Raw genomic sequence first — 25,324 nt, 5'->3', positions numbered from 1 at the left:
TCCGCAGAGCTCCTCCCCCTGAGGGCGGCACCGTGACGGGCGTGTGCCCGGGCTGCAGCGCGAGGGCTGCCGCTAGATGGCGCAGCTCCACCCGGGCCTGTCCCGGCAGCTTGGCGCTCAGACCACTGCAGTCTGGCCAGCCGCGCCGTGCTCAGCCCGCCTCCCCTCCAGGTGTCGCGGGCGCGGAGGTCCCGCTCCGGACCTGCCACTGAGACTTCCAGCCCTCTTCCAGGCCCTATGCAAGACCACCACCTCCTCCCTGAAGCCGTCGGATTCTGCCTCAGAAACACACGCGCGCACATGCGCGCGCACACACACACACACACACACACACACACACGCATGCACACACACCAGCCTGCCCCACGTTAAACGCGGACTGAAGGCGGTCCTGCCCTAAGGACCCCCAGCTGCTTCCTGCGCTCCGGCTCCTCCCGGGGCAGGGGCGGGGACAGAGCTGCCAGACCTCCCCCGACGGCCCCCACTGCCTCTGCAAAAGGTCACCGCAGCCGAGCCAGCACTCTGTCACTAAAGAGTGCCCGGTGCTGACGACAAAGCCTCCTCTGAGGGCGGGGTGGGCATGGACCGCAGGGCCGGCCCCTCACGGGTGGGGGAAGTCAGAGGCCGGCCGAGGGTCTGGTGCTTTGAAGGCGCTGAGCTGTGATGTTCCTGTTTGGGTCCGTCCTGTGCCCCTCAGCAGACGGGGGAGGGCGCACCTGCTCACCAGCGTCAGCTCCCTTCCCTGCCCTTGACGACTCACACGGCCCTTTCCCCCTTTGCCTCTGTTGGTGCTATTTATTGAAGCGCGTCGTACATGAGAGTACACGAATCATAAACATGCAGGTTGGTGCACACCTCATCCAAATACAGCCGGGAATGCAGCACCCAATCAATCAAACACCGACTGCACCAGACCCTCCGGGGTGTCCTCCCGGCCCCGATCATCGGTTAACTTTGCCTGTTTTGGAACCTGATACGCGTGGACTCCGGACCCTTCCTCACTCAGCACTGAGACACCCTCGCGGACGCACGCAGCGGTCGTTAACGCGCAGGTCGCGTGGGCGTTTGGGTGGTCCCCGTCTATCACAGACACTGCTGCTGGGTAACACACGGGTGGGACTGCATGGTCAGAGGCACACCTTCAGCTTTGGTGGATTCCGCCAAACCGTTTTACACCCTGGTGGACCCGTTTGCCTGTTTCTGGCCGTGCACGAGTCCCCCACCCGCCACGTAGAGGAGGGTGGAAGGAAGGGCCTCGCCTGGGCTCCACAGGAACCAGGGCGCCCCACCTCCTGGTGGAGAACCCCAAAGGGAGCAAAGGGTCCCAGGGCAGGACCACGAGGCAGAGCCACGGTGGGGGCAGTGCTGGCATCGCTGCCCTGAACCCTGGTGTCTCTGCCACGTGAGTCCCAGGACTCCCTGGCCGCCGGGCGAGCAGTGGCCTGCCTCTAGCTTACATGTCATCACGGCTCCATAAATGAGGCCTTTGAGATTGCCGGGCCTCCCCAGACCCAGCGCCCCAGCCTGAGACTTCAAAGGCCAGGAGAACTGGGCGGCCTTTGCCATGAGACCACAGCCCTCTTCCTGGGGAGGCCTCGAGACTCCCTGTCTGGTTCTCACCCCGAGGGAGGGGGACAGCAGGTACAGCTGAGCTGCGATTGGTCACAGTCCTGGGAAACGGCCACGTGAAACCACAGCTAACCCTGCGGCCAGTCCTACCCGCTCGACCTCCAGTGCCCCCGGAAGAAAGCAAGTGAGGACTGGCCAGAGACAGGTGGCGGGGGGGGGGACGGCCACCCCCTCAAAGGACATAGCACATGAGACCACGTGCCGACCACTCATGAGGCTGTGAGAGCAGGAACTGTCTCAGTGCTGGGTCCCCAGCACCAGAACAGGGTCAGGCCCACAGCACACGAAGGCTCACCACGTGAGGGAGCTCGTGGGAGCGGCAGCCTGAGGAGCTTCTGCCTGCAGAGCTGAGGGGTGCCCCTGTCTAGCCACGGCCACGCCGGGGAGGCCTGACTTCATGGGGGTCCCCCGACAGCAGCCGCAGGGAGTGCAGCCAGCGCCCCTGCCCCCTCCCCTCACCACGGGGAGATCTCAGGAAGACCTGGCCCAGAGCTGGGTCACAGGGTCTGGGTTCCAGGGTTGTCTCGTTTCCTTTAACGCAGGGAAAGGAGGGGCTTTTGCGCCTACCCTTTGGTGCCCATGCTGAAGACCTAAGGCGGGGTGTGACTTGATGGGAAAGAGCACAATCCATCAGCAATGCACGAGCAGCACAAGGCCTGAGTGGTCAGCTGAGCCTTTACAGCAGGTGCCTAGATGTGAGGGCCTTGGCTGTCTTCTCACCCCCATTAGACGGAGCAGCACGACAGAGCACTGGGTGGGCACCAGGCCTGGGGGGTGAGCAGTTTCATCACCTCCTGGGCCCAGCCTCTGCTTCACTATCCCCAGGACACTGGCTCTTCATTTTAAAGTTGGATTCCTGGTTGCAAGATGGCTGCCGTAGCGCCACACATCACACCCTCACCTAAATGTATTTAAGGTTGGAAGAGGTAGGGCGCCAAGCTCTCCTTGCTTGCCTGTCATTTTCAAAGATCAATCCCCTTCCCAGAAGACCCCCAGCAGACTGTCTTACTTGCTGAAGTTCATCACAGGCCACCCTGGTGGGGACCATGTGGTTCTAGGGCAGGCTCGGTCTCCGAGCTGGCTGTGGATGGTGGGAGGGGTAACCACGTCTGCAGGGCCCTGTCCTTGCCACGGGTGTGCAAGGCACAGAGGCGCCCCTGACTCGGGAACAGCTGGAAGGATGACCTCACAGGCCTCTGCAGTAGGTGACCCCACGTCACGATCAGGATGCCACAGACTTCCTGGAAGATGGGCCGACGGACCAGGACTTGGGTGCATGCTGGAGATGGCTGGGTCACACTTCCTGCCACACTGACTGGCCTGGGGCCCCAACCGCACCCTGGAGCACACGGGCCGCCTCTGTGGGTGGAGGTCAGGGCTGGGAGGGTGCCCAGTGTACAGGGTAGCACGTGGGGCTCACAACCTTGGTGGCCTGGGTCGTTCCAGAACCAAACAGGATCCTTAGTCACAGGCAGCCCGTGTGGTTCTGAGCTGTCACTCAAGAGCACCAGGTCCCACCCCTTCACCCTCCCCAGCCTGCGGTCCATTCACCCCTGGATCAAGTGCCCCCCAGTCTCTGCCACGTACACCCCCCAGAGCTGCCAAGACGAGCGTTCCTTCCAAAACACACCTCTCGGCCTCCCCTCCGACGGCGCTCACTGAAGCGAGCATGGATTCTGGCTCTGCGATGACCCGGGCCGGCAGCGCAGCGGCGGGGAGGTCCTGCCCAGGGTTGGGGCTCTGCCGTGAGTGGCCGCGGGGCACGCCCCGGGGGAGCCTTGGGGGGTGTGAGGATCTGGGGGCGCCGACCGCAGCGCCGGGAAGGAAGAGCTCACGCCGGGCAGAGCGCAACCCGTTCACGTTTATAGAACAGCAGAGGCAAGTGGACAACACAGCAGCACTTCTAGGTCGGGGACCTGGCCGATCCGACCAGCACACAATCAGGAACATAACTGCACAGCGCTGGGGCCCCGCCCGTGCCTCAGTCCCACTCGTCGCCCTCGAGGTGGTCCTCGTGTGGCACCTCCAGGTCGTGGAAGTGGAAGTTGGCCATCATGTCCCGCAAGGCCAGCATCAGCCTGTTCAAGCCCTGGTCAAGGTGTGGACCCCCGGCCCCGCCGTCCTCTGGCCGCTCCCCCTGCGGCAAAGAGACTCGTCTGAGCCGCACCTGCCGGGACGAGCCCCCGCCCAGCCTCCCGCCCCGGGACCCGACACCCGGTCTCAGGCTGGCGGCCCCCACGTGCTGGGCTCCACGTACCTCCACGGTGTAGTTCGGCAACAAGGAGCGGAAGAAGAGGGCGATGGTGTTTCCGTGGCTGACGGGGCTGAGCCTGGAAGGGGAGTCAGGACGGTCAGAAAGGCCCTGGCGGGGCCATGAGGGCAGCCCCCGCGGCGGCTGGGGAGAGAGGGGGCGGGGGGCGGCAGGGGGATGGCTCAGGCCCGTGGTGCAGGGGGTCCAGCATGGGGCTGGCCTTCGGAACGTGGCCAGTGGAGTGGAGTGGAGAGTGGACAGTGGGGCCGCTGCAGCCAAGCCCCACTCGCTCTTGAGAAAAGCTCTTTCAAAGTGTCCTTCGCTCAGAGTTGAGGAGTGGAGAGAAGATTCTAGGGCATGTGTCGGGGGGGGGGCCCTCCTGGACTTTCCGGGCGCCTGAAGCCAGCACAGCACCCAGCCATCCTCAGTGTGACCACGCCCAGCACGTCAGCTTGGTGTTGAAGCCACAGACACTCACCATTGATAATTTTCACCTTAACCTGTTGAGAGTTTAACTGGGGACTATATTTCCCTGTGAATGCGCACTCTTAACTTTTATAATTCAGCAGAGAACAAAAAGGACTTCATTCTACAAAGTACGTCCGCCTGAAGCCTGGAAACGAGAAAGTCTGTCTGTGACTCTCCCAGGTCGGTGACTCTGTGACCACAGGCTCTACGTGAGGTAAAGCAATTACTTAACGTAAAGCTTTAAAGGCCGGAAGGAAAGGGGGAAGGCAGCATTTGTATGAGCCAATTCTGAAGGCAGCTGCAGACTCGGCACCGCGGTGCCTGCCCCTGCTCTCCGGGCTGGGCCTCGGGGCCTTCTGCATCCCGGCCTGACTGCCAGACACTCGTCCCTGGCGGGGCCTCCGCACCGGCTGAGGCTCCTGCTGGACACCAGCCGCCTTTCACGTGTCAGGCTCACCCGCTGTTTCCTCGCAGGTCCTTACTGCAGTTCTGATTTTACATTTGTTCCTGGATTCTACAACTGCTTCCTACCCTATCTCCACCACTTGCTCCAGAACCTGACAGAGAAATGGCCTTAGATGGACAAACAAGTGAAAACACATGGCCTGCAACAGCTGATCCGTGACCCCAGATCACCATATTCTCTGAGGGCTGGACTCTGAGGTAGCAAGACCCCCCCGAGCCCCAGCACTGACCTCGGAGCCGTGTGGGCAAAGGAGCAGGGCAGGAAGTACCTCTCCGGTCTGACGTAGGAGTAGATGGTGTCCAAGGGAGGCAAAGGGTCATAGCCCAGCACAGACTGCGTGCTCACATCCTTCAGAAAGGCAGAGAGCAGAGGGGCGACTTTCAGCTGATTCCACTCTGCACCAGGCCTTTCCGCTGGGAGTGGGAACGGTCTGACGGAACGGCCCTTGTTTGCGAGGCTGTGTTCCCCGTACTGAAAGCCTGGGCGAGGGGGCAGAAGGGCCCTTCTTCCAGCAGGACGCTCATCCGGCCCGCTCAGGGGACTGGGATGAACCCAGGGACCGGCGCGGGTGGGGGAACCACAGGACCTCCGCTCACACGTGCTGTGTGAGATGTCAGGGCCTGCAAAATGTCAGGGCCTCACTCCCAGGCTGCCGGCTACTGGCCTCGGGGCTCCGAGCCACCAGGTCACCGCTCTGAGCCCCATAAGGTCACGGAAAGCTGCAGGCTCAGCTCTGCCTCTCAGAACGCAAGTGTCTGTGAGGGGAGGGGCCTCTGCCCGTGACCCCAACCCGGGGGCAGAGCTGCCGGCAGGAAGGAGCCCGAGTCCGGCCCGCTCCCTTACCGGAGGTAGGGCAGCAATGGCTTCCTTGATCTCCGACAGGACCACGTGGCGGTGGATGTTTCTGGGTGCGCGCTGGTACAGCACCTTGCGCCTAGGGCCCAGGGAGACGAGGGGCAGTGATGGAGGCGGCCGCGGCCCTGCGCCGCCCGCAAGATGGGCCTGGTCCTGAGAGCAGTGCCCACACCCCGGCCCCAGGTTTACCTGTTCTCACACGCCTCCACGGCAGGGTCCCCGGCGTCCACCGCCTGCAGAACCTCGTGCACGTTCTCCTCCAGCCAGCTCATGGTGGCCGGCTCCTTCCAGAGGAAGTGGGACCTCCCGAGGTACAGGCTTACCAGCTGGCTCAGGGCGGGGGGCTGGCTGTGGGCAGTGGGGCCTGTGAGACCCCCACGGGCCCAGGCTCCACGCGCCCGCCGGTGCCTGTGGGCATCCAGGGCGTGCTGGCGACCTGGAGGGGCAAGAGGCTGCCCAGAGGGGGCTGCCGACAAGGGAAAGGGACCCCGAGGCAGGGCACACAGGCATTTGCTTCTGTGCAGCGTCCTTACTAAGAACAAGTTCCTCGATCAAAATCTAAATACAAGGAGAACGCAAACACCCGTGCGCACAGACACCGGAGAGCCCGCCCCAGTTTCCTGACCGGGCTTGAGGTGGCTGGCTCCCAAGTCCCACGTTTTTCTTCACGTTTTACGAGAAATTTTAAAAGGCAGCAGGGGCCAATACAGGCGTCTGAACCACACTCACGGCTGCAAGGATGTTACAGCCCCAGTGCCCCCGCTGTGTCCAACAGGCCAGGCTGATGCCCACATGGCCAGGGCCCCAGAGCCCCTGCAGGGAGGACAGTCCCGCCACCCAGGCCCGCACCCTGCCCAGGGCGCCCAGCAGTCTGTACCTTATCTCGGCGTCAGGTCCGAAGAAGCGGTGCGCGGCCACGGTGGCGTCGGGGCGCACGCTGCAGTACTCGAGCAGAGGCATGAGCACTGCGGGGGAAGCAGGACCGTCACGCCTGCAAGGCCAGGGCTGAGGGGCAGGGGAGGCCGCTCTCCCACCGCCCCAGGGGCCCCCGCCGCCACGGAGGGCTGTCCGTCCAGCTGCCCTGCGGCCCCACCTGCACCCGAGGGGACTCACGCAGGAGCCCTGAGCAGGTGCACCGGATGCTCTCATCATAGAGAACCCCTGCCCCAACGCTCTCCCAGCGACGGGCTCCACTAAAAGCCATGGGCCTGACAAGGAGCTTTCTGGATGATGGAGGTAGACTCTGGGTTGGCGAGCAGGCCCTGCTGGCGGCCACAGCCCCCCATGCAGGGCCTTAACACCCCGTCAGGGGCCTCGTCGGGAAGGGCCAGCATGGCTCAGAGCCGGCCAGGCAGCCCCTGTGTGGATGGAGCCCAGCTGAGATGAGAGGGAGGGGCCGGCTGAGGACGCTGTCTGCCGGGAGCCCGAGCGACCAGGTGTCACCCCGGCCGCCCACAGGGAGGCTCACCGCCAGGGATGGAGCCCGAGGGCCCAAGGTGCACGGCCCAGCCCCTGCGGAGCTGCATGCGGTCCTGACCCCAGCCCCACCAGGGCCTGAGAGGGCAGTGGGCTCCTCTCTCAGGTCACAGACCCTTTGAGAATGTCGCCCAGCAGAGGGGCCGTGGGCCCTCTTCCCGTCCACACACCCACAACTTTAGGGGCCCATATTAACCAGCAGGTCACCCGAGAGGACCCAGGACAAACCTAACTCTGAGCTCCTCACCCCAGTGAGAACTGGGACTTGAGGACGAGGACAGACACCCACTTTGCTGACTTGGCCCCTCCTGGCCCCGTTTTCTCTCACACCCAGCCCACCGCCGGAGAAAATGCGTCTACTTCAGGTGGTAAGTTTTGCTTGTACTGTTAATATCTAAGGACACCCTAAAACCTCCAGGTGCTCTGACAGCAAAGTTAGCTTTCAAACTGCAGCCCCGGTGCCTGAAGGCCCCGCTGGAAAATGCATCTTCCCGAGAGCTTGGGACAAGCACTGGGACCTATCCGTGCCGCGGGGGGCTGCGGGGACACACCCACCTCCAGGGAACATGATAAGCGCCTGCTGGATCAAGAGAGAGGCCTTCTCCCTCGCAGAGCTCAGCTCCTGGTCGGGGAGGTCTGCCTGCTGACTCAGCAGGAAATACGCCAACGGCACAGAGAAGGCAAAATTTGGGAGCTGGGACAGGTTCCGATGAGCCTACAAGGGGTTTGGGCGTTTCAAGGTGGTGCAGACGAAAAAGGCAGAGCTCACGGGCGCCTGGATGCCCCTGGGTGAGCTGTCCCCCTTCTCCGTGAAGAGAAGGCAAATAAAAGGACCTGGGGGTGTGCGGTCAGACCCAGGCCAGGTGGGCGGGAAGGGTGGACGCCCACCTTCCAAGGGCTCAGCGTCAGGCAGGGGCCGGGGTCCTCTGCGGGGTGGGGCCGGCCCACCTCCACGTCTGCTCTCGCCTCCCTCCCCACGCCTATGTCACAGATGCACACGATGCTCTCTGTCACGTGACAGCTCTGTCACGTGACAACACGGTCTCTGGAGACTTCTGTAACCTCCGCCCCACCCCCACCCCCACCCCCCAGACGTCCTGCTGCAGCCCCACCGTGGGCGGCGCCCAGCAGCTGCATTTCTGTGAACTCCAGGAACCTGTGTGAACTAGACCCCTCACTGGGGAATCCTCGCCCAACCAGGCCACATGATCCAGAATTCAAAATAATTTACGTAGCTGTCTTTCAACTACACACCAACACGTGCTGTGAAGAAATTCAAGCACAGAATAAATAAAAGGCTGTCACCTCCTTGCCCCGCCCCCCCTCCCGGCTAGACGTGTCCCCCAGACGGTGCCACCCAACGGGAGCACAGCGCCAGCCTACATCTTACAGCAGCCAGATTAAGAAGAAAACCGGTGAAATGTACGTTACTACATCATCTATAACCCAGCGTATCTAAAACAGCACCACCAGGATGCGAAATGCAGGCTATTAACGAGACAGCCGATGGCCTGCCTCCGGCCCGTCTCAGACCTCACGGGGTCGAGCCGCGGTGGCCTCCCCCACCTCATGGCTCCCTCTGCACGCTTGCGCTCACGTGCAAGCAGGCAGCGAGGCAGGCCCCCTGGGGTCTGCCCAGGACCCTCCCCTGGCGTCCCAGCCCCGCCTGGAGCCCTGGACCCTCCCCTGGCGTCCCAGCCCCGCCTGGAGCCCCGGCCCCGCCCCTGGCGTCCCTGCTCCAGCTGGAGCCCCGGCCCCTCCCCTGGCGTCCCAGCCCCGCCTGGAGCCCCGGCCCCTCCCCTGGCGTCCCTGCCCGGCCTGGTGTGCGCTCACACCCACCTCCCACTCCTGGAAGAGGCGGGTCAGGTACTCGTAGCTCCGTGCCCTTAAGGCCAGGTGGTCGAGCAGCAGCAGCATGCACAGGGGGTCCTCGTCTGGCTCGAGGCTTCCGGAGGCAGCGCGGCGAGCAGAGGGAGACAAAACCCACAGTGGGCCAGCGCGGATGCCCACGGGCCGCGGCCCCGGGAGGGAGGGGGGCGGGCGGCAGCCCTACCTGAGGATGAGCTTGCAGTACTCCAGCGCCGTGCGTGGGCAGCCCCGCTTCTCCAGGAAGCTCATCTGCTTGTAGAGGGCCAGGTAGAAGCTCCTAGACCCAAGACAGTTCCTCGTGAATGAGAGCACGGCAGGCAGCAGAGCACGTCGCCTGGCGCCTCGTCCGGCACTGCGTCCACCCTCTGCCCGCGGGCTTCGCCGGCATTTCCCGTGGGGCCTAATCGGCGTGAGCGTTCGCCAGGGTCCTGTCTGCAGAGAAGGTGACTCTGCTTGTTGTCTGCGGTCACACGTGTGTGCACGGACAAAAAACCAAGCCTATTTGTTAGTGGAGATCTGCATCTTCTCGGGCATTTTTAAAAAAACTATCCTTTCAGGGAAGAGAGTTAGAATCTGCTGCTGTATCTACCATCTAGATTTATCCTGGTGGACTGCCGTTTCGATCAACAGCTCCCTGCCCTGTTAATGCCTGGGAACGTTAGTATTTTATAGCATCGCAAAGAACTAAGAATTTCATTGAAGAGACAAAGCTCACACAACTAGAAGCAAGAGAGAAAATTCAGACCCCACACACCCTGCAGACAATCTGTGCAGTGGGGGTCACTGTGCCCTGGGGCCCACGACAGCCCCCAAGCCGAAGAACACATCCTACAAGGGACATGACCCAGGACGGCCGGAGACCACGGTGGGGTGGGTGGGGCGCCCGGAGCGGAGAGCGTGCCCACGCCCGTAGGGCCCTGAGGAGCAGGCGGTGGGTGAGAGGCTAGAGGCTGAGGTCAGGAGCGAGGCCGCGGTATCCGCTCAGGCCTGCGCTGCTGAGAGCGGGGGGGGGGGGGGGGGGGCTTCGGGGCAAGAGAGTCTGCAGGAAGAGGGTCCCACGGGCGTGCGTGACAGGAACACGGTGGGGCTGCATTCACGCTGCTGCCCGCAAGGCGTTCCCGAGGATCCCAAACGCATGGGCTGCGGACTGAGTCCAAACACGCAAGGAAACACGACTACAGGTCCCATGGCGGTGAGGTGGCTGGCGAGGCTCCCTCCTAACGTGGACAAGTTTAAACCCCAGGCCAGCCTGATCCGTCCACCCTCAGGTCCAGCCCTCCTGCATTTAAGCTTTAAACACGGCGCGAAGCCCTGGGACCCCAGCGGAACCCCTCGTGGACAGTCCCGTGGCACCTGCCCCCCCCCGCGCCCACCCTAGCACCCACGTCACCTGTGACGCCTACGACACACTCGCGAGGGAAGATGGTGTGTGCCTATGAACGCCTGGGTGGCCGGCTCACCTGTTCTCGGGCCTGCGGTAGTCCAGCCGGCAGGTCCCGCTGGTGAGGCTGAACAAGGGGTGGAAGGCACACTCCATGCTGTACAGCGCGCGCTCTGCAGGCGACAGACACGGGGCGGCTGTCAGCCTCTGCGCGGTGGCTGCAAATCCGTCCTCTGTGGCTCCTGAGGAAAGCTCCAGAAGGGAGGTGGCCACGAGACTAGGAGTTGGAAAGTGACGGGCCAGGACGTGCCCACGGGGATCACGTCAACCAGAGGTGTGACCTGGCCACGCCCGCTCCGGCCGCAGGAACCACACGCCTCTCCTGAAGCCCATGCACCCCCAGGGGCTGATTCTCAGGAGCCGAGGGTGGAAACAGGCCACGAAACGTGGACCATACATCATCACAAAAGGAATGACGTCCTGACACACGGCTCACACAGGTGAACACTGAGGACATCACGGTAAATGACAGAAGCCAGATGGAGACGTGTGTCATGATTCCATTTACAGGAAAGTCCAGAGACAGAGGGCGGACCGGTAGTTGCCAGGGGCTAGGGGAGGCGGGTTTCTTTCGCACATGGTGGAAGTGACCCAGAATCAACACGGATGAGGCTGTACAAGTCTGCATATACTAAAAACCAAGGAACCGTAGGCTCTAAAGGGGCGAATTTCACGGTAGATGAATTTTATCTCAATAAAGCTGTTACTTAAAGAACATCCTGGCAAACCCACCACATCCCCAACAGCTGAGGTGGGGCCGCCCGCTAGGCCTTACCCACGAGGTCCCGCGCCATCTCCTGGTCCTCCTGGAAGCGGCAGGCGTCACTGAGTTGCAGCAGCGAGTCCACGTGATAGGGGCTGGTCTGCAGCAGGACCTGTGAGGCAGGAGGAAGCTGATGGGACGAGGCCCAGGAAGGCCCCAGGCCCACCTCCGGCAGCTCGGCTCGCGCCGCGCCTCCACGACCCCACAGGGTGCCCGCGCACCACCATGTTGTTGGGCTCCATGGACTCCACAGCGGCCAGGAACCTGTGCTGCGTCTGCTGGTACTCCTCACTGTGCTCAAAGGCGAAGGCTGAGCGGCCTTTCCTAGACTCGAGCAGCCGCATCGACAGACCTGGGGTGGGGGGGGGTGCCTGCGTCAGGATGCGCAGGGCGGACCGCCCGCGGCTTGGGCCACACCAGCGACATCCCAGGACAACAGGGAGGGGACACGCACAGCCCGCCTCCCCCACCCCATCCGGTCAGCCCCAGACAGTCTGCTTAGAGCCATGATGCAGGCGGGAGTGGGACAGGGCGCAGGGGCCACTGCCAGGCCTCGAGGCGACAGGGACTGCTAAGCCACGACGTCCTCTCTCTGCTTCTCACGCTGACTCTGGGTGGACGGGGTCCAGGGTCTTCTCAGGAGCCTGACAACTTCATCTCCCTTCGTCACCTTCAGGAGACCGGTCAGGGTCCCGGACACCCCTGGCGACACCCTCCTAAAGGCCCCATCGAGGGCAGCCCTACAGGACCCCGTGGCAATGAGCCCCTCTCTCTGCCTGTGCTCAGGGGCCACTGCTGGGAACATGGGAGTGAAGGAAAAGGGGGGTGAGATGCCCACTAGGGCCATGGCTTCCCGTGTCCTCGCTGAGCACAGGGGGTCTCGCAGGGCATCCCAGGCCACGGGGCCCCATGATCCTTGATGCCACACAGCCAAGCCCCCCCGGCAGGGCACGACCCTGCACCCAAACCTTTCTGCACTGCTGCTGTTTTTCTTTAAATTACTAATTTAAATTATTAAATGAATGTTAATTTTCTTTAAATTATTATTAAATTACTCTCCAGTTTGCAACAAAATATAAAATATCACCGTTTAAAAATGAACTCGATTGCTTCCTATGGCGTAGGATCCACAGCACAAAGGAAGAAGGTGGAGAAACGCTGATTTCACATGGTCAAGAAAACACACGGCGGGTGGGGGTCTGTGCCCAGACAGGGGGCTCCCCCCAGCCCCACGCAGGGCCCTCGGCCGCACACACGCACGCTGGCTCTGCACACGCAGAGGCGTGGCCCTGCAGCCCCGCGCCCTCACCTGGTTTGGTGTACCGGGGCCAGGCGCTCTTAGGGGTGGTCAGCCATGTACACTTGGGGTACACGCGCTGTCTCTGCCGCGGCCTGAGGAGAAACAGACAGGGTACGGCTTTACCTCCGTGCTGCCGGACCCCTGCGGGCAAGGGCAGGACAAGGACAGAACGCAAACCGCCTTGACAACGGCCGTCACCCTGCCGGACGAGACGGCAGACTGCAATCCGAGCAACCAAACCACCACGGAAGAGGGAAGAAAAACAGGAAACCCGTAGTCCAGCAAAACGTTAGGAAAGGGAGAAAAGAAACAGAAGGTGAGAACCTAATGTGAAGACGAAGAGGTGAGAGCGAGCCGGCAGTGACCCGCGGACACAAATGAGCTGCCTTCCCATGGACAACGCGGCTGCGCGGGGCAGAGGGCCCTTCTCATCTGCCCTCTCGGGAGGCCCCACCCCGACAAGCAATGGAGATGGGGCATCAGCAGCAAACACCCACACACTTCTGGAAGAAAGCCAGCCAGACACAGGGGCACGAGCGGGCAGCGGGGCCGGCCCAGCTCCCCGCCCCGGGCTCAGTGCCGCGGCTCTCTCATCCGGGGGTCTCTGCTGCAGGTGCGAGCCCCTCCCCACAGCCGGGGTCACACCGAGGGCTTTCTGCTCTATCACCGATGCTTTATTTCTTGAGCTGAGTAGTGGCCAAGTGGACCCATGTATATTACTCTGTATACCTTTTCTGATAATATGAACTATTTCATTAAGAAAAAAATTGAGTAAAAATCTGGATTGTGTTAGGAATGGGATGAAATAAAAGTAAAAAACTGCAGGAGAAAAAAACAACTCTTCAAGAAAACCATGGTCAAAATCTGAAGGAAACTAAAATGTGGGATGATTCTGGGTAATTGGTAATTGTGAAAAACAGGAGAATTAACTGGATGCTCAGAACTGTCCTGTCTATGGAATCCCAGGGATGGTCCAGCCCTGCAGTGAGCCGTCCATGAGGCTGCCACTGGGAGGTGGGGCACCAACGGGGGAGCAGACAGCAGCGGCAGAGGAGGTCCAGATGGGAGGACCCGGCAGAGAGCAGCACACACGGCACCTGGAGGTCCCGAGGGGATGAGGAGGGACCACGGCTTCTCAAGGTAGCCCATGCACAGGACTTCATTGTTTAAGGAAGGAAACGTGATAAATAACGACTATAGTAACACTGTGAAAAACAGTAAGTGCAGTTACGATGAACAAACCACTAATAATAAGTGTAATATGCACAGAAATAAGACCAGGCGAACATGTATAGACAGACCAGGCAGACGCAAAGGAAGCGAGGGCGGGTTGGGGTGGAAGGTCCAGCCCAGGGCAATACAGGTAAAAAAGGGGAACATTTTGAGTTAAAATGTTTTTCATTAATATTCCAAAAAAGAAGACAAAGTCAGAGACCCTTCTGTCCTGAGTAACTTTACACCAAAAATAAAAGCAAATTGTACAGCAAATGCAATGAATAATACAAGGAAAGTGTGAGCAAATGACATGAAAAAATTCCTCAACCTCACTCAAAATCAAACAAATAGAAGTCAGGGGCTTCCCTGGCGACCCAGCGGTTAAGACGCTGCACTTCCACTGCAGGGGGCACGGGTTCAACCCCTGGCTGGGGAACCAAGATCCCTCATGCCACGCGGCACGGCCAAAACAAAACAAAACAACAGAAGTCAAAAACATGGAGACTATACAACAATGTAAAACAACTACACCCCAATTCAAAAAAGACCAAAAACGTGGAGACTATACAACAGTGTAGAACAACTACACCCCAATTCAAAAAAGACCAAAAACACAAACACATGGAGACTATTCTTCATCTTCACATTATGACAGACTTGAAAGCCTCCTACACCTGCCATGGATCCGAGGAGGAAGCAGCACGTAGACGGGGGGCGTAGGGGTTCAACTCTCGGGGGGCAACGGATGACACCCCTCCCGGGCACCCTCACGCCAAGTGCTAGCAGGCACTGCAGCCAAGTGCACCCCGACACCTGTGCCCTGGGAGCCTGCTCCCCCCATGCTGCTGGCGCAGTAGTGCAGGGTAAATGGTGCTCAGGACCCAGCCTGCAAACCAGGCGTGTGAGAGATAGAAGAACCCTACGGCCCCAGGAAACAAGACGTGCATGGGGCCCAGGACGCACAGCAAACAGCCTTGAAGGGTTATCTGTGGGAGGCAAGGGTGACGGCTCGGAACTGCTTGAATAAGCAGCTCTTTTTTATAAGCAGCATTTATAAGCCTCTGCCGAGGGAAAGCTCCCGCAGTCGGGGCTGGGCCCTGCGAGGGAGCAGCCCAGGCAGAAGAGCCCCCTTCCCACGGGAGGTCTGGGATCCCCATGCTCCGGACGCCCCCGCGGCGCTGACTGCACGGCACCAGCCACCAGAACTCACGTTCACGAAGGTCAAACTTATCGCAAAACCCAAACCCCACATCGGTATTGCTCTCGACCAAAAAGCAAAAATGAATCTGGCTAAGATTTCAAGGCCAGAAGCGCAAACTTCAGAATCTTTGTAAAACTAGGACTCGCGGGGGAGAGCAGGCGGTGCGTGATGGAGCCCGACACCCACAGACAAGGCCACGCGACTTCTCCTCGACTCCCCTTTGGGTCCCACGGGCTTCCTTTCTCACTGTGGCTGTAAACACCCTCCCTTCCCTTCCCTCAGCTGAGAACACAGCAGTGTTGGTCTTACCTCTGCTCCCCCAGGACGGCTCGGGCACCAAAATACCTTTTCAGTTCCGTGTCTGGATTCAAGTGTCTAGAGAATTGAAAATTTTACAGAGAAAAATGAAATTGAGTGTGTTAACAGCGATCCTGAGAATGTCAGGAAGTCACATAAGGACCCAGCATGGAGAGCGGCTCTCCAGCAGGCCTGATTTCTCTGCAACCACAAGGCCCGTGGCCGAGACCAGCCACCACTCGCCAGGCCGAGTCAGAGCAGCGTGAGCCCGGGCACGAGATCGAGGGGTCTTCACTGCCTTAGGAAGGAAGGTGGCTGATTTTGAATGCTGGCAACAGTCTGCGGCAGGGACAGGGCTTCATTAAGCACCTACAGGAACAGGGGGTGGAAAATTCACCCCCGAATGGCAGCTTTAATGCAGCTCAAGAAAGAACGCTCCCAGACACGCAGAGCTAGAGAAAGGTCCTGGAAGGTCAGGGCTGCCCCGTCCCCTCCCCTCTGTCCCCGAAGACGAGCGCTCCTCACTCGGCGAAGCCACACCTGTGCTCCACGTACAGGACATGCTTCTTGGCACTCAGTGGGGGCGGGCCTGGGCGGCTGGAGCCGCTGGCATCCTCAATCCTCTCCAGGATGCGGTCGATGTCCTCCAGCCCATTCTCCTGCAAGTCCCCAAATGACATGTTCACTACCACACTGACTTGCTGACTTTTATAAGTAACCATCAATAGCAAGATTTACTCTTACAAAGAACAAGTATTATATTGTGTTTCCTTCCTGAAAGACAATACAATCTGAACACCCTGTACTGCACGTACATTTAGAAAAAAGAAGAGATGCTTCGTAAGAGGAACAGTCAGAATCACAGACCAGGAAGGGACTCTGCCAACGGAAGAGCATCATTTCGGACGTTTGCTAGAAAATGGAAAGCACGGAGATGGGCTCTAACCCTCAAGGATCAAAGGGAACAAATTTGGTAATTTCCCCTGACCTCTGAATTAGTCAAATAAAATATCAAGAAAAAACGAAATGTTTTCAACACCACCTCAAGAAACATTCCGGAAAGAACACAGAGAGCAAATCCACCAGCCACACATACCGAGCTTTCGCCTGCAGCGTTTTTCTTATTTTTCTGTTTCCTTTTCTTCTTGCGGAGTTTGCCACTTGTATTAGACTGACAAAAGAAGCTCATTTCGGTCAATGGAAAGACACAATGACATCTTAAATCCGAGTACTAGAGCAGCCAGCTGCAGGGGGACAGCCAGCTGCAGGAAGACAGAGCAGCAGGCCCACCGCCCGGCCCTCCACCTTCTGAATGTCCTATGACACTGACACCTCCCACTGGTCTCCCTGACGCTGGCTGGCCCCCACCTTTCTGAGATCTCCCTGACCACTCACGGGGTCTGGACCCTCCGCCCACCTGCCCTCCGCTCTTACCCGTCACCGTGTCAACCACTGTCTGCCACACTCAGCCGGCCTGGAGCCCAGGGCTCCGCACTGCAGGCCGCCACACCTGCAGTCCCCCCACCTCAAGACCGCTCGTGCCTTCCCCCGGCCACCACCTTCCATCAGTGTGAAGGTCCTCGAGGAAGACCCCCGGCACCCCAAGACCAGTCGAGGGCCCAGCTGCACCAGAGGTCCCTGGGGGGCACAGACTGGCTCGCAGTGAGCACTTGCTGGGTGAGGGACGAAGAGCCTCCTACAGGGACCCCCTTCCTCACCGTGCTGCTCAGGTACCACACCCAACCCTGACCTGGACTATGTGTCTCTTCAAGGGCACCCACCGAGGGCCCTGGTCCACCCGGCCCGAGCTGCAGACACACAGTCGCAAAGAACACACCCGACCTGGGCAGAAGGGCGCTCTCCCAAAACAGAGGGGGCAGGCCTCGTGCCAGGGAGACGTGTCTAGGGGACCCGGACTGTGGCCCCTCGCCAGCCGCCACCAGCCTTGAGGACTCCAAGCCAATCTGATAAGGGCTCCCAAGGAAGTCTGGGGGCAGCCGGGCAATTCACAAGATGGCCCTCAGACACTGCCAGCGGGGTGTGTAGGGGGAGCTGCACCTGCTCTGGGGGAACCGCCGCGTCCGTCACGTCGCCATCCTTCTTGGACTCTGAGTGTCCACGCTGGGCCCTCCTCTTGTTCCCTGATGCTGCGGCGTCGATGAGCAGACAGTCGGTCCTGTCCCCGTTCACCCCGGGCGCCTCCTCGAGGTCCTCGATGTTTATCTGGAAACACAGATTGGGGAGCAAGGGCGTTACGGGTGCGTCCTAGTCACAAATGAAAAGGTGGCTCTCAGATGCACGCGTGTTGCGGGGGAAGGTGGGCGGGCACCTCCCAGGTCGCTGAGGTTGTAGAGGGAGGACCACAGATGTCCAGTAGCCCAGTGGCCACGATGCTCCCCTCTCAGCAGCGCGGGGCCAGGGCCACTTCAGTCATGGTCCCAGAGAATGCTGGGGCGCTGTGTGGCTACGGGATCTGTCCTCAGGGTGACATGATGAGGAATCCCACACGGGACAACTTCTCCCCCTACCAAGCACCACCCCAGGGTGAACACACACGCTCAGCTAATGCCTCACTCTTCCCTCCTCCCACCTGGACTCCGGCCAGCTGTTCTACACCAGCAGACAGGACCAGGAGATACTCAGTAACAAGAATGGTAACGCATCCGTCAGGGGAGCCTTAGACAGTGGTGAACAGGGATGAACCACGCTCGTGTGCACACGCAGGCCTCAGGAACACGATGCAGAAAGGAAGGTCCCAGGAGACTCACACCCTCGCTCTGGAGGAGACGGGGCAGGGACAAGTCACGGGACAAGTTCTGGCCCTTCTGCTAGTAAATGAATCAGCAAACAAAGGAGGCGACACGCAGTACCAACACCACGCTTCACGAGCCAGATCAGAGGGATGCAACCTGGTTCACCGAGGTCCAAAAATAAATTTTAAAAACTACATAAAAGATTCAGAACATCTGAAAAATATAAAGCTAAAAAAATAAAAATAAAATCCACTCTAAACCCCAGAACCCTGAGATGATTTCCAAACAAAACTGGGGGGCTTCCTTAGTGGCGCAGTGGTTGCGAGTCCGCCTGCCGATGCAGGGGACACGGGTCCGTGCCCCGGTCCAGGAAGATCCCACATGCCGCGGAGCGGCTGGGCCCGTGAGCCATGGCCGCTGAGCCTGTGCGTCCGGAGCCTGTGCTCCGCAACGGGAGAGGCCACAACAGTGAGAGGCCCGCGTACCGCAAAACAAACAAACAAACAAAAACTGGGGCGAAGTCCTCAGCGACTGGCCACTGCCTGTCCCCGCGGGGCCCGGGGCTCTGACGTTAGTCTCAAGGGAAGGGACGCATGCACGTCTGTGCTCCCTGGTTTCGCACCTTCACCAGCGGAGGTTCCCACGCGGCAAGGACGAAGCTCAGGGCTGTGTGACGCCTGCTTGTCTAGCAAATTCACAGATCTTTTTTGTAACGAAAGCACCACGCAGACCGCGGTGGGGACAGCACCGTGAGGCCAGGACCCGCCGTGGACCTCGGTGCGAAGGGAGGAGCTGCAGTGAGGGCCCGGCGGACGGTTCTTCTCCACAGCAGGGGTCCCGGAGGAACAGCCCCACGCTTTGTCCAGCATTCAGGACTGGTGACGCCTCCCAGGGAAGCCCGGGACTGCTTTACTTTTATTAAGTCATGCTCACATCCTTAAAAAAAAAAAATTCTCATTTTTGAGCCCCCTGTGGAAGCTTGAGGTGTTTCCAGAAATTCCAGTTTATAAGGAGCTCCATGCCAAGGTCAACTTCAACGGACAGCAAAACTCTGACTCTTGCACGCAGGACCCTGCGGAGCTTTGGTAAGAGCTCTGGGAAGGAGCACAATTCGCTGCCACCCACGCTGCTACCCACGCTGTCCAGCGTCCTGACGTCGATCTGACTTGCAATCCAGGAGCTGCCATGGTCATCAGTTTTGAGGTCCCAAACGGGTCCCTATTTCCAGAGGGTCTTGTCTGCTGCCTGTGTGCTCTCTGGAATCTCCAGGACAAGGCACCATGAACACTTCGGTGAGGACGGGGGAGGGGCTGGATCTCTGTTGGGGGGTAGGAAGCTTTTTCTTTAAAAAACAAAACAAAACCGTGGTACAATTTACATCTCTTGAAATGAATGTACAGGGCAAGTTTTGGCAGAGCTGTGTAACCTATACTCTTATCAAGAGACAAAACTCTCCTGTTATGCCAGAAATACAGGCCTCATTCCACCCCCAGCTAAGCCTCCTGCCGATGCTGGCGAACCCTAGGGTTTTCACCACTGTGACTTTGCCTGTCCCAGGACGCCGTGCCCGCACGGTCAGTGTCTTCTGGAGTGTACAGCTTCTGAGGCTTGTCCCGCTCTTGTATTAGGCGTTAGCTCCTGGTCCCTGGTGACTAGTATTCCTTTGCATGGATTATACCACATAAAGTTTATCCACTGGGAGTCTTTTGTTTCCGTTTTGGGGTTACTGTGGATTAAGCTGCTGTGAAGATTTGTGAAGTCTTCTGGGTAAGTGTTCACAAGTGGCTGCTGGGGTGTGAGGCGTCAGGTTTGTGCTGAATTGCCAGGCCTGTTTCCAATGGTCGGACAATTTCATCCCGCCAAGGCTGCTGCCCCAGCAGCCTCGAGCTGCTCTCATTTTGGCCATACTGGTGGGTGCACAGGGGTATTGTATTACGATTTTTTTATAATTTTTTAAAATAAATTTATTTATTTATCATTTTGGGCCAGTACACCTTAGTATCGAGCCCAAGACTCCGAGCAGGTTTCCGGAACTCCTTCTCTCCAGCACCCCTCCCCCTTAACTCCAGCCACTTCTACAGACCCCACATCTGACCTGCTCCCTGGCTCAGCAGGAGCTCCACGATCTGCTGGGCCAGCCTCCCTGTGCTCATCTCTGGAGAGTGTCTCCAGTCAGAAAGCCGGCACAGGGGGCCAGGGGACCTCGGACCTGCAGTGCTTGTGGTCTAATGTCTGCAAACAGTTCACTCATGCATTTTGCTAGTTTGATAGTTATTCAGGGCAAGAAGGCGGCTCGAGTACCAGTTATTCTGCCACGGCTAGAAGCTGAAATCTTACTTTTGTTTCCATTCATCCACTGCTTGGTTTACTGAGACTGTTTTTGGCTCTGTAAAAATAAGCCTTTCGGGGACTTCCCTGGCGGTCCAGTGGTTATGACGCGGCACTTTCACTGCTGGGCGCGGGTTTGATCCCTGGTCGGGGAACTAAGATCCCACAAGTCACACGGTGCGGCCGAAAAGACAAAACAAAACAAAAAACATCTTTCGTTTTCGGGCCCCTAAGGCTACTGGAAAAAAAAAGTTATTTTTACTATTAAAAGAGTGAAAACATTAAAACTTTACATTACTGAGGAAGTTCTTCTCTGGCATGCAGTCGGGGATGACAAAGCCTCATCTTTCTACCATCTTTCAGTAGGTAGAAACTGGCATGGGTGAGGCCACCTCTGCTAAAGGTTTTCTCACAGACTTGAGGACAAAAGAAGTGATGTGACGTGAAGCTAACCTGAAGAATCTTAGAAAATTATTGTAATCCACGACCAAATGTGCCCTCGAGCAGTGAAAAAATCTACAGGGGTTCCAATACCACCTGTTACCAAATGCGTTTGTGAATGTGAATCCAGGGTCTGGCTCCTGCTGCCAGCAGAACTGGGCATCAAACATGAAGATGACCCATGTCCGCGAGTCGACGGTCACCAAACAACGTCCAGTTCTTATTCCAGTCAAACAAGAGCAACCTCATCAATGACGCTTTTACTTTGGAACAAGTTTGCTTTTATTTAATTACACAATTTAGATTTCTTCCAATCTAGATTTATTTCAGAGACTGGCCACTATATTGTACATGAAAACAGAGAGACATAAACATGTGATTCTTCAGAAAAGAATAATCTTCCTCGCTAAAACTTTTCAATGATATAGAATAAATCCTGATAGTTTTTAAAAGCTTATGTGGTTTTCTATCAGATTGTCAAAGTGGTCCCTGACCCCAAGACACTAATAAATTCTATTTTACAACACAGTTGCACAGTACGTTATGCTGCGAAACTCAAACTATACCCTTAAAACAGGCGCATTTATTACGTATAAATTACATTTCAATAAAACCGATTTTCAAAAACCCGTCTGAATGAGGTAGGAAAGATGATTTCTAATCTAAGGCCAAGGAAACTCACCCAAGAGCCAGCAAAGAGGACAGTCCCAGCCATTAAGTCACAGAAGGGTGTCTTCCCACTCCCCAGGGGGAGAGAGGTGTACCAGCCCCTAGAAACGCCTCTCATCCACTTAGGGTCACACGTTTCTATTGAAGTTCTTGGCTGTCAACACGATGTAGTATCAACATTTGCTGAGTACCGTACGCCTGGCATGGGCTAAGGGCTGTACACGTTAGTCCACTGACTCTTCGTGACAACCCCATGAGGTAAGTAACATCATCCCCAGGAAACAGGGGAGCCGACGTGTATGCTAGGAAACCTGTCCAAGTTCTCACAGGTAAGAAGAGGCGGAGCCGGGATGCAAAGCCCGTGTGCAGACGCTCACACTCTGTCGTCAGAGGAAACACTGACTCATGCCGCGACCTCTCCGCACACCTACGAGAACAGACACTGTTCCGGGGGTGGGGATACGCGAGGGAACAACTAAGTCTCTGTTCTCACACAGCGGACACTCTCCGGCAGTGAGGGCCAAGCAGCACGAGATCAAAAGAACACGTCGGTAACCTGTAGGGTTTGTTCTGTGATAACTTCCAGGGGAAAAGGAGAAAGATCAGAAGAACGGGGGGGAGGGGCTGTAACTTTAAATCAGTGGGGAGGGTAAGCAAGGCTCAGAAGGTGACATCTGAGCGAAGCCTGAGCGGGGGAAGCAACACAGGAATACGGGGTGTTCCGGGTAGAGGGGACAGCGGGGAGACCTGCGTTCCAGGCCTGTGGCTGGAGCAGAGCGGACAAGATCAGGGAGACATGAGGCGGGCGATCCGGGCCCTGGGGGGGCTGTGAGAAAGGAGGGCTGAGAGCAGATGTGGGCCTAACAGGATCCTTGTGGCTGCTGCACCCAGACAGGCTGCAGAGGCCAAGAGGACGAGCGGGACCGGGTCAGAAGTATCCAGGCAGAGGCCACGGCCACACCGCAGGTGCTACACCTGCAGCCGCCCAGGACTTCACCAGGGTTTGCATGTGGTGTGTGAGAGAAAAAGGTCAGGGGTATATTCCAGGCTGCTGGCCTTGGCAAGAGGAAGAGTGGAGCTGCCCTCAACAGACAGGGAAGGCCGGAGGAGGCAGAGAGGGCAGTTAAAGTCTGGACACACTGAGCCTGAGGCGTCTGCGAGACACCTAAAGGAGATGATGTAAAGGTGGCGTTTGAATGCACAGACTACGATGGAGGTCTGTGCAACACCAGGGTCCTGCCGGAGAGCAGAAGAGCATGCGCACGGCACAGCACTCGGCAGGGGCAGCTGCTGGGTCCCTCTGACCTGACCAATACACAGGGAGTCCAGAAAAGCCCTTTTCTATTCACACACAGGAGCTTTTTTTTTTTTTTTTTTTCATCTATCCCCACACCCTGGCCCACTGTCCATCTATCCTCCTTTCTTCTTCAGAAGGAACGCTAACTTTGCTTCAGAGACAAACACCTGGGCACGGTTAAGAGTACAATTTTAGGGACTTCCTCAGTGGTGCAGTGGTTAAGAACCCGCCTGCCAATGCAGGGGACACGGGTTTGAGCTCTGGTCTGGGAAGATCCCACGTGCCGCAGAGCAACTAAGCCCGTGCGCCACAACTACTGAGCCTGTGCTCTAGAGCCCCTGAGCCACAACTACTGAGCCTGTGTGCCACAACTACTGAAGCCCGCATGCCTAGAGCCCATGCTCCACAATGAGAGAAGCCACCACGATGAGAAGCCCATGCACTGCAATGAAGAGTAGCCCCGGCTCACTGCAACTAGAGAAAGCCCGCACACAGCTACAAAGACCCAATGCAGCCAAAAATAAATACGTAAATAAATTTATTAAAAAAAAAAAAAAAAGAGCCCAGAACCTGGATTTCACTGTGGGTGTCACTTACTACCTCATTTGTACAATGGGGACAACATGACCTTCCCAGACCATAAGACACATGACATCGCAGCAGGGCCTGGAACATGTGAACGTTTTCCAAATGAGTTACCATTGTTTAAGACTGAGAAAAAAAGAAGACTAAACCTGGAGGATGTCAGAATAAGGAGAAAGTACATTTGACACACGGTCAGGGAAAACAGCCAACTTCGGCACAAACCCATTTCAGCCTGTTAACAAGTGGGATGGAAAGAAGCCTTGAGGGTTTTGAGAGAAGTCAAAAAATGACTGGAGGGCTTCCCTGGTGGCGCAGTGGTTGAGAGTCGGCCTGCCGATGTGGGGGACGCGGGTTCGTGCCCCGGTCCGGGAAGATCCCACGTGCCGCGGTGCGGCTGGGCCCGTGAGCCATGGCAGCTGAGCCTGCGCATCCAGAGCCTGTGCTCCGCAACGGGAGAGGCCACAACAGTGAGAGGCCTGCGTACCGGGAAAAAAAAAAAAAAAAGACTAGAAAACCTAGGGATAAATGATGTGATGGGAGCACTGGGGAAAAACCGCCCATGTGTGGAGAGCCGTGGAAGCTGGGTGGGGGCCCGTGAAGGTTACTTGTACTGCTCTATTTTTGCATGTGTTTAAAATTTTCCATAATAAAAAATTAAAAACAAAGAAATGGCAAGAAACAAGGGAGCGGGGAGGCTCTGAAGAGGTGGCGGGATAGTCTGGAGAATTTGAAGACGGACTTGGTCCCGCTTCCAGCAGAAACTGCAGGGTGAGGCTGCCTCTTACCTTGGAGGAACGTGGACAATCTCTAAACCAAACTACCAGACTGGCAGCCCACACGCCCCAGTCTTAGGATGGGCCCCTAACCTGCCAACTTCCTGTGAAGTTGGGAGCGGTTGCCAGACTAACAGACCTTACAGACGGCAGCTGGTGTTCTCCACGATCTTCACACCTACTGGTACTCCTCCAATCACTCGGCAACCGCGGTCGCGCCCTAGTGTGCGCCGCGCGCACGGTGCTGGGGACACACGGTGCGCAAAGCAGACACGCTACCTGCCGCTCGGGGCGGTCAAGGGAGCGAGAACGAGCACGTGCAAAATTACAGACTGAGGCCAGCGCTACGGAGACGGGGGAGTAGGGGCGGGTGGGGGGGTGGCGTTATTTCTCTGTGCCAGACACCTGCTACGGGGACGCAGCGATGGGCAAGAGTGAGGCACCGAGTCCTGGGTTGTGAGGAGCAACCGAGATCGTTTGCGAAGGCCCTGCGACGGCACCGCGAGGGAGACACTTAACCCTGAAATCAGGGTTGGCGACCCCAGACCCTGGGAGCGAAGCCTCGCCCACTGAGCTGCGGCCCCGCCCACAGACGGCAGGCCCCGCCCACCCAGCTGCAGCCAAGACCCCACTTACCCCGCCCCCGGACGCATGGCCCCGCCCCTCACCGCAGCCCAAAGCCAACGTAGCCACGCCCCCGGCCTCAGGCCACCGCCCACTCCTTTCGCCCCGCCCCCCACCGCAGCCCAGACCCCAGTCGCCCCGCCCCGTGACGTCACGCACCCTCCTCGCATGCCGCCCCCACCCCGGGCCCCCACCCCGGGCCCCCACCCACCCCGGGCAGCCCGACGCCTCACCAACTCGAACCGGTTGTTGACTCGGACGCCCTCCTTCCCTGGGCCCCGGGGGTGCCGGCCACCGGGTCCCCGCTTTGGGCCTTCTTCTTCCACATCATCGTCATCGTGGAGGACAAACTGCAGGGCGCCGGGCCCGAGGGGCTCCTGGCCGCGCTGTTCCCCCCTCAGCCTCCGGAGGGCCCGGCGCGACATAGGACCCAACAGCCGCTGACGTCTAGAGACTGGCAGAAGGAAGAGCGGAAAAGAGAGCGGACAGCGCGCCTGCGCACTTAAGGCGCGGTGGCGCGAGTCTGGCGTGTCGCGTCTCCGCGCTGCGGCCTTCCGGAACTTCCTCTGTGTCTGCGGTGGCATCAAAGAAGGTGCAGGCACTTCCGGGCGAGTTCTCGCGCG

At 58.5% G+C, this 25,324-nt stretch overlaps 1 protein-coding gene across 1 annotated transcript; it reads right to left on the bottom strand.

Annotated features, from left to right (window-relative positions):
- Nucleotides 1-3,470: 3,470 nt before the first annotated feature.
- On the bottom strand, nucleotides 3,471-25,275 carry TCF25 (transcription factor 25). The gene is made up of 18 exons (XM_032614386.1): nucleotides 24,935-25,275; nucleotides 17,290-17,454; nucleotides 16,328-16,402; nucleotides 15,772-15,890; nucleotides 15,244-15,309; nucleotides 12,528-12,610; nucleotides 11,440-11,570; nucleotides 11,231-11,330; nucleotides 10,475-10,568; nucleotides 9,199-9,291; nucleotides 8,985-9,090; nucleotides 7,701-7,860; nucleotides 6,547-6,634; nucleotides 5,859-6,017; nucleotides 5,658-5,748; nucleotides 5,083-5,162; nucleotides 3,887-3,959; nucleotides 3,471-3,766 (listed from the first exon to the last, which is right to left on the bottom strand). The coding sequence occupies exons 1-18, from the start codon at nucleotides 25,124-25,126 to the stop codon at nucleotides 3,611-3,613; spliced, it is 2,031 nt and encodes a 676-aa protein (XP_032470277.1). The 5' UTR covers nucleotides 25,127-25,275; the 3' UTR covers nucleotides 3,471-3,610.
- Nucleotides 25,276-25,324: the final 49 nt, after the last annotated feature.

This window comes from Phocoena sinus, chromosome 19, assembly GCF_008692025.1.
Source record: "Phocoena sinus isolate mPhoSin1 chromosome 19, mPhoSin1.pri, whole genome shotgun sequence".
Lineage (NCBI taxonomy): Eukaryota > Metazoa > Chordata > Mammalia > Artiodactyla > Phocoenidae > Phocoena > Phocoena sinus.
Note: the sequence above shows the minus strand (reverse complement) of the source record. Positions and strands in the feature narration are given on the sequence as shown.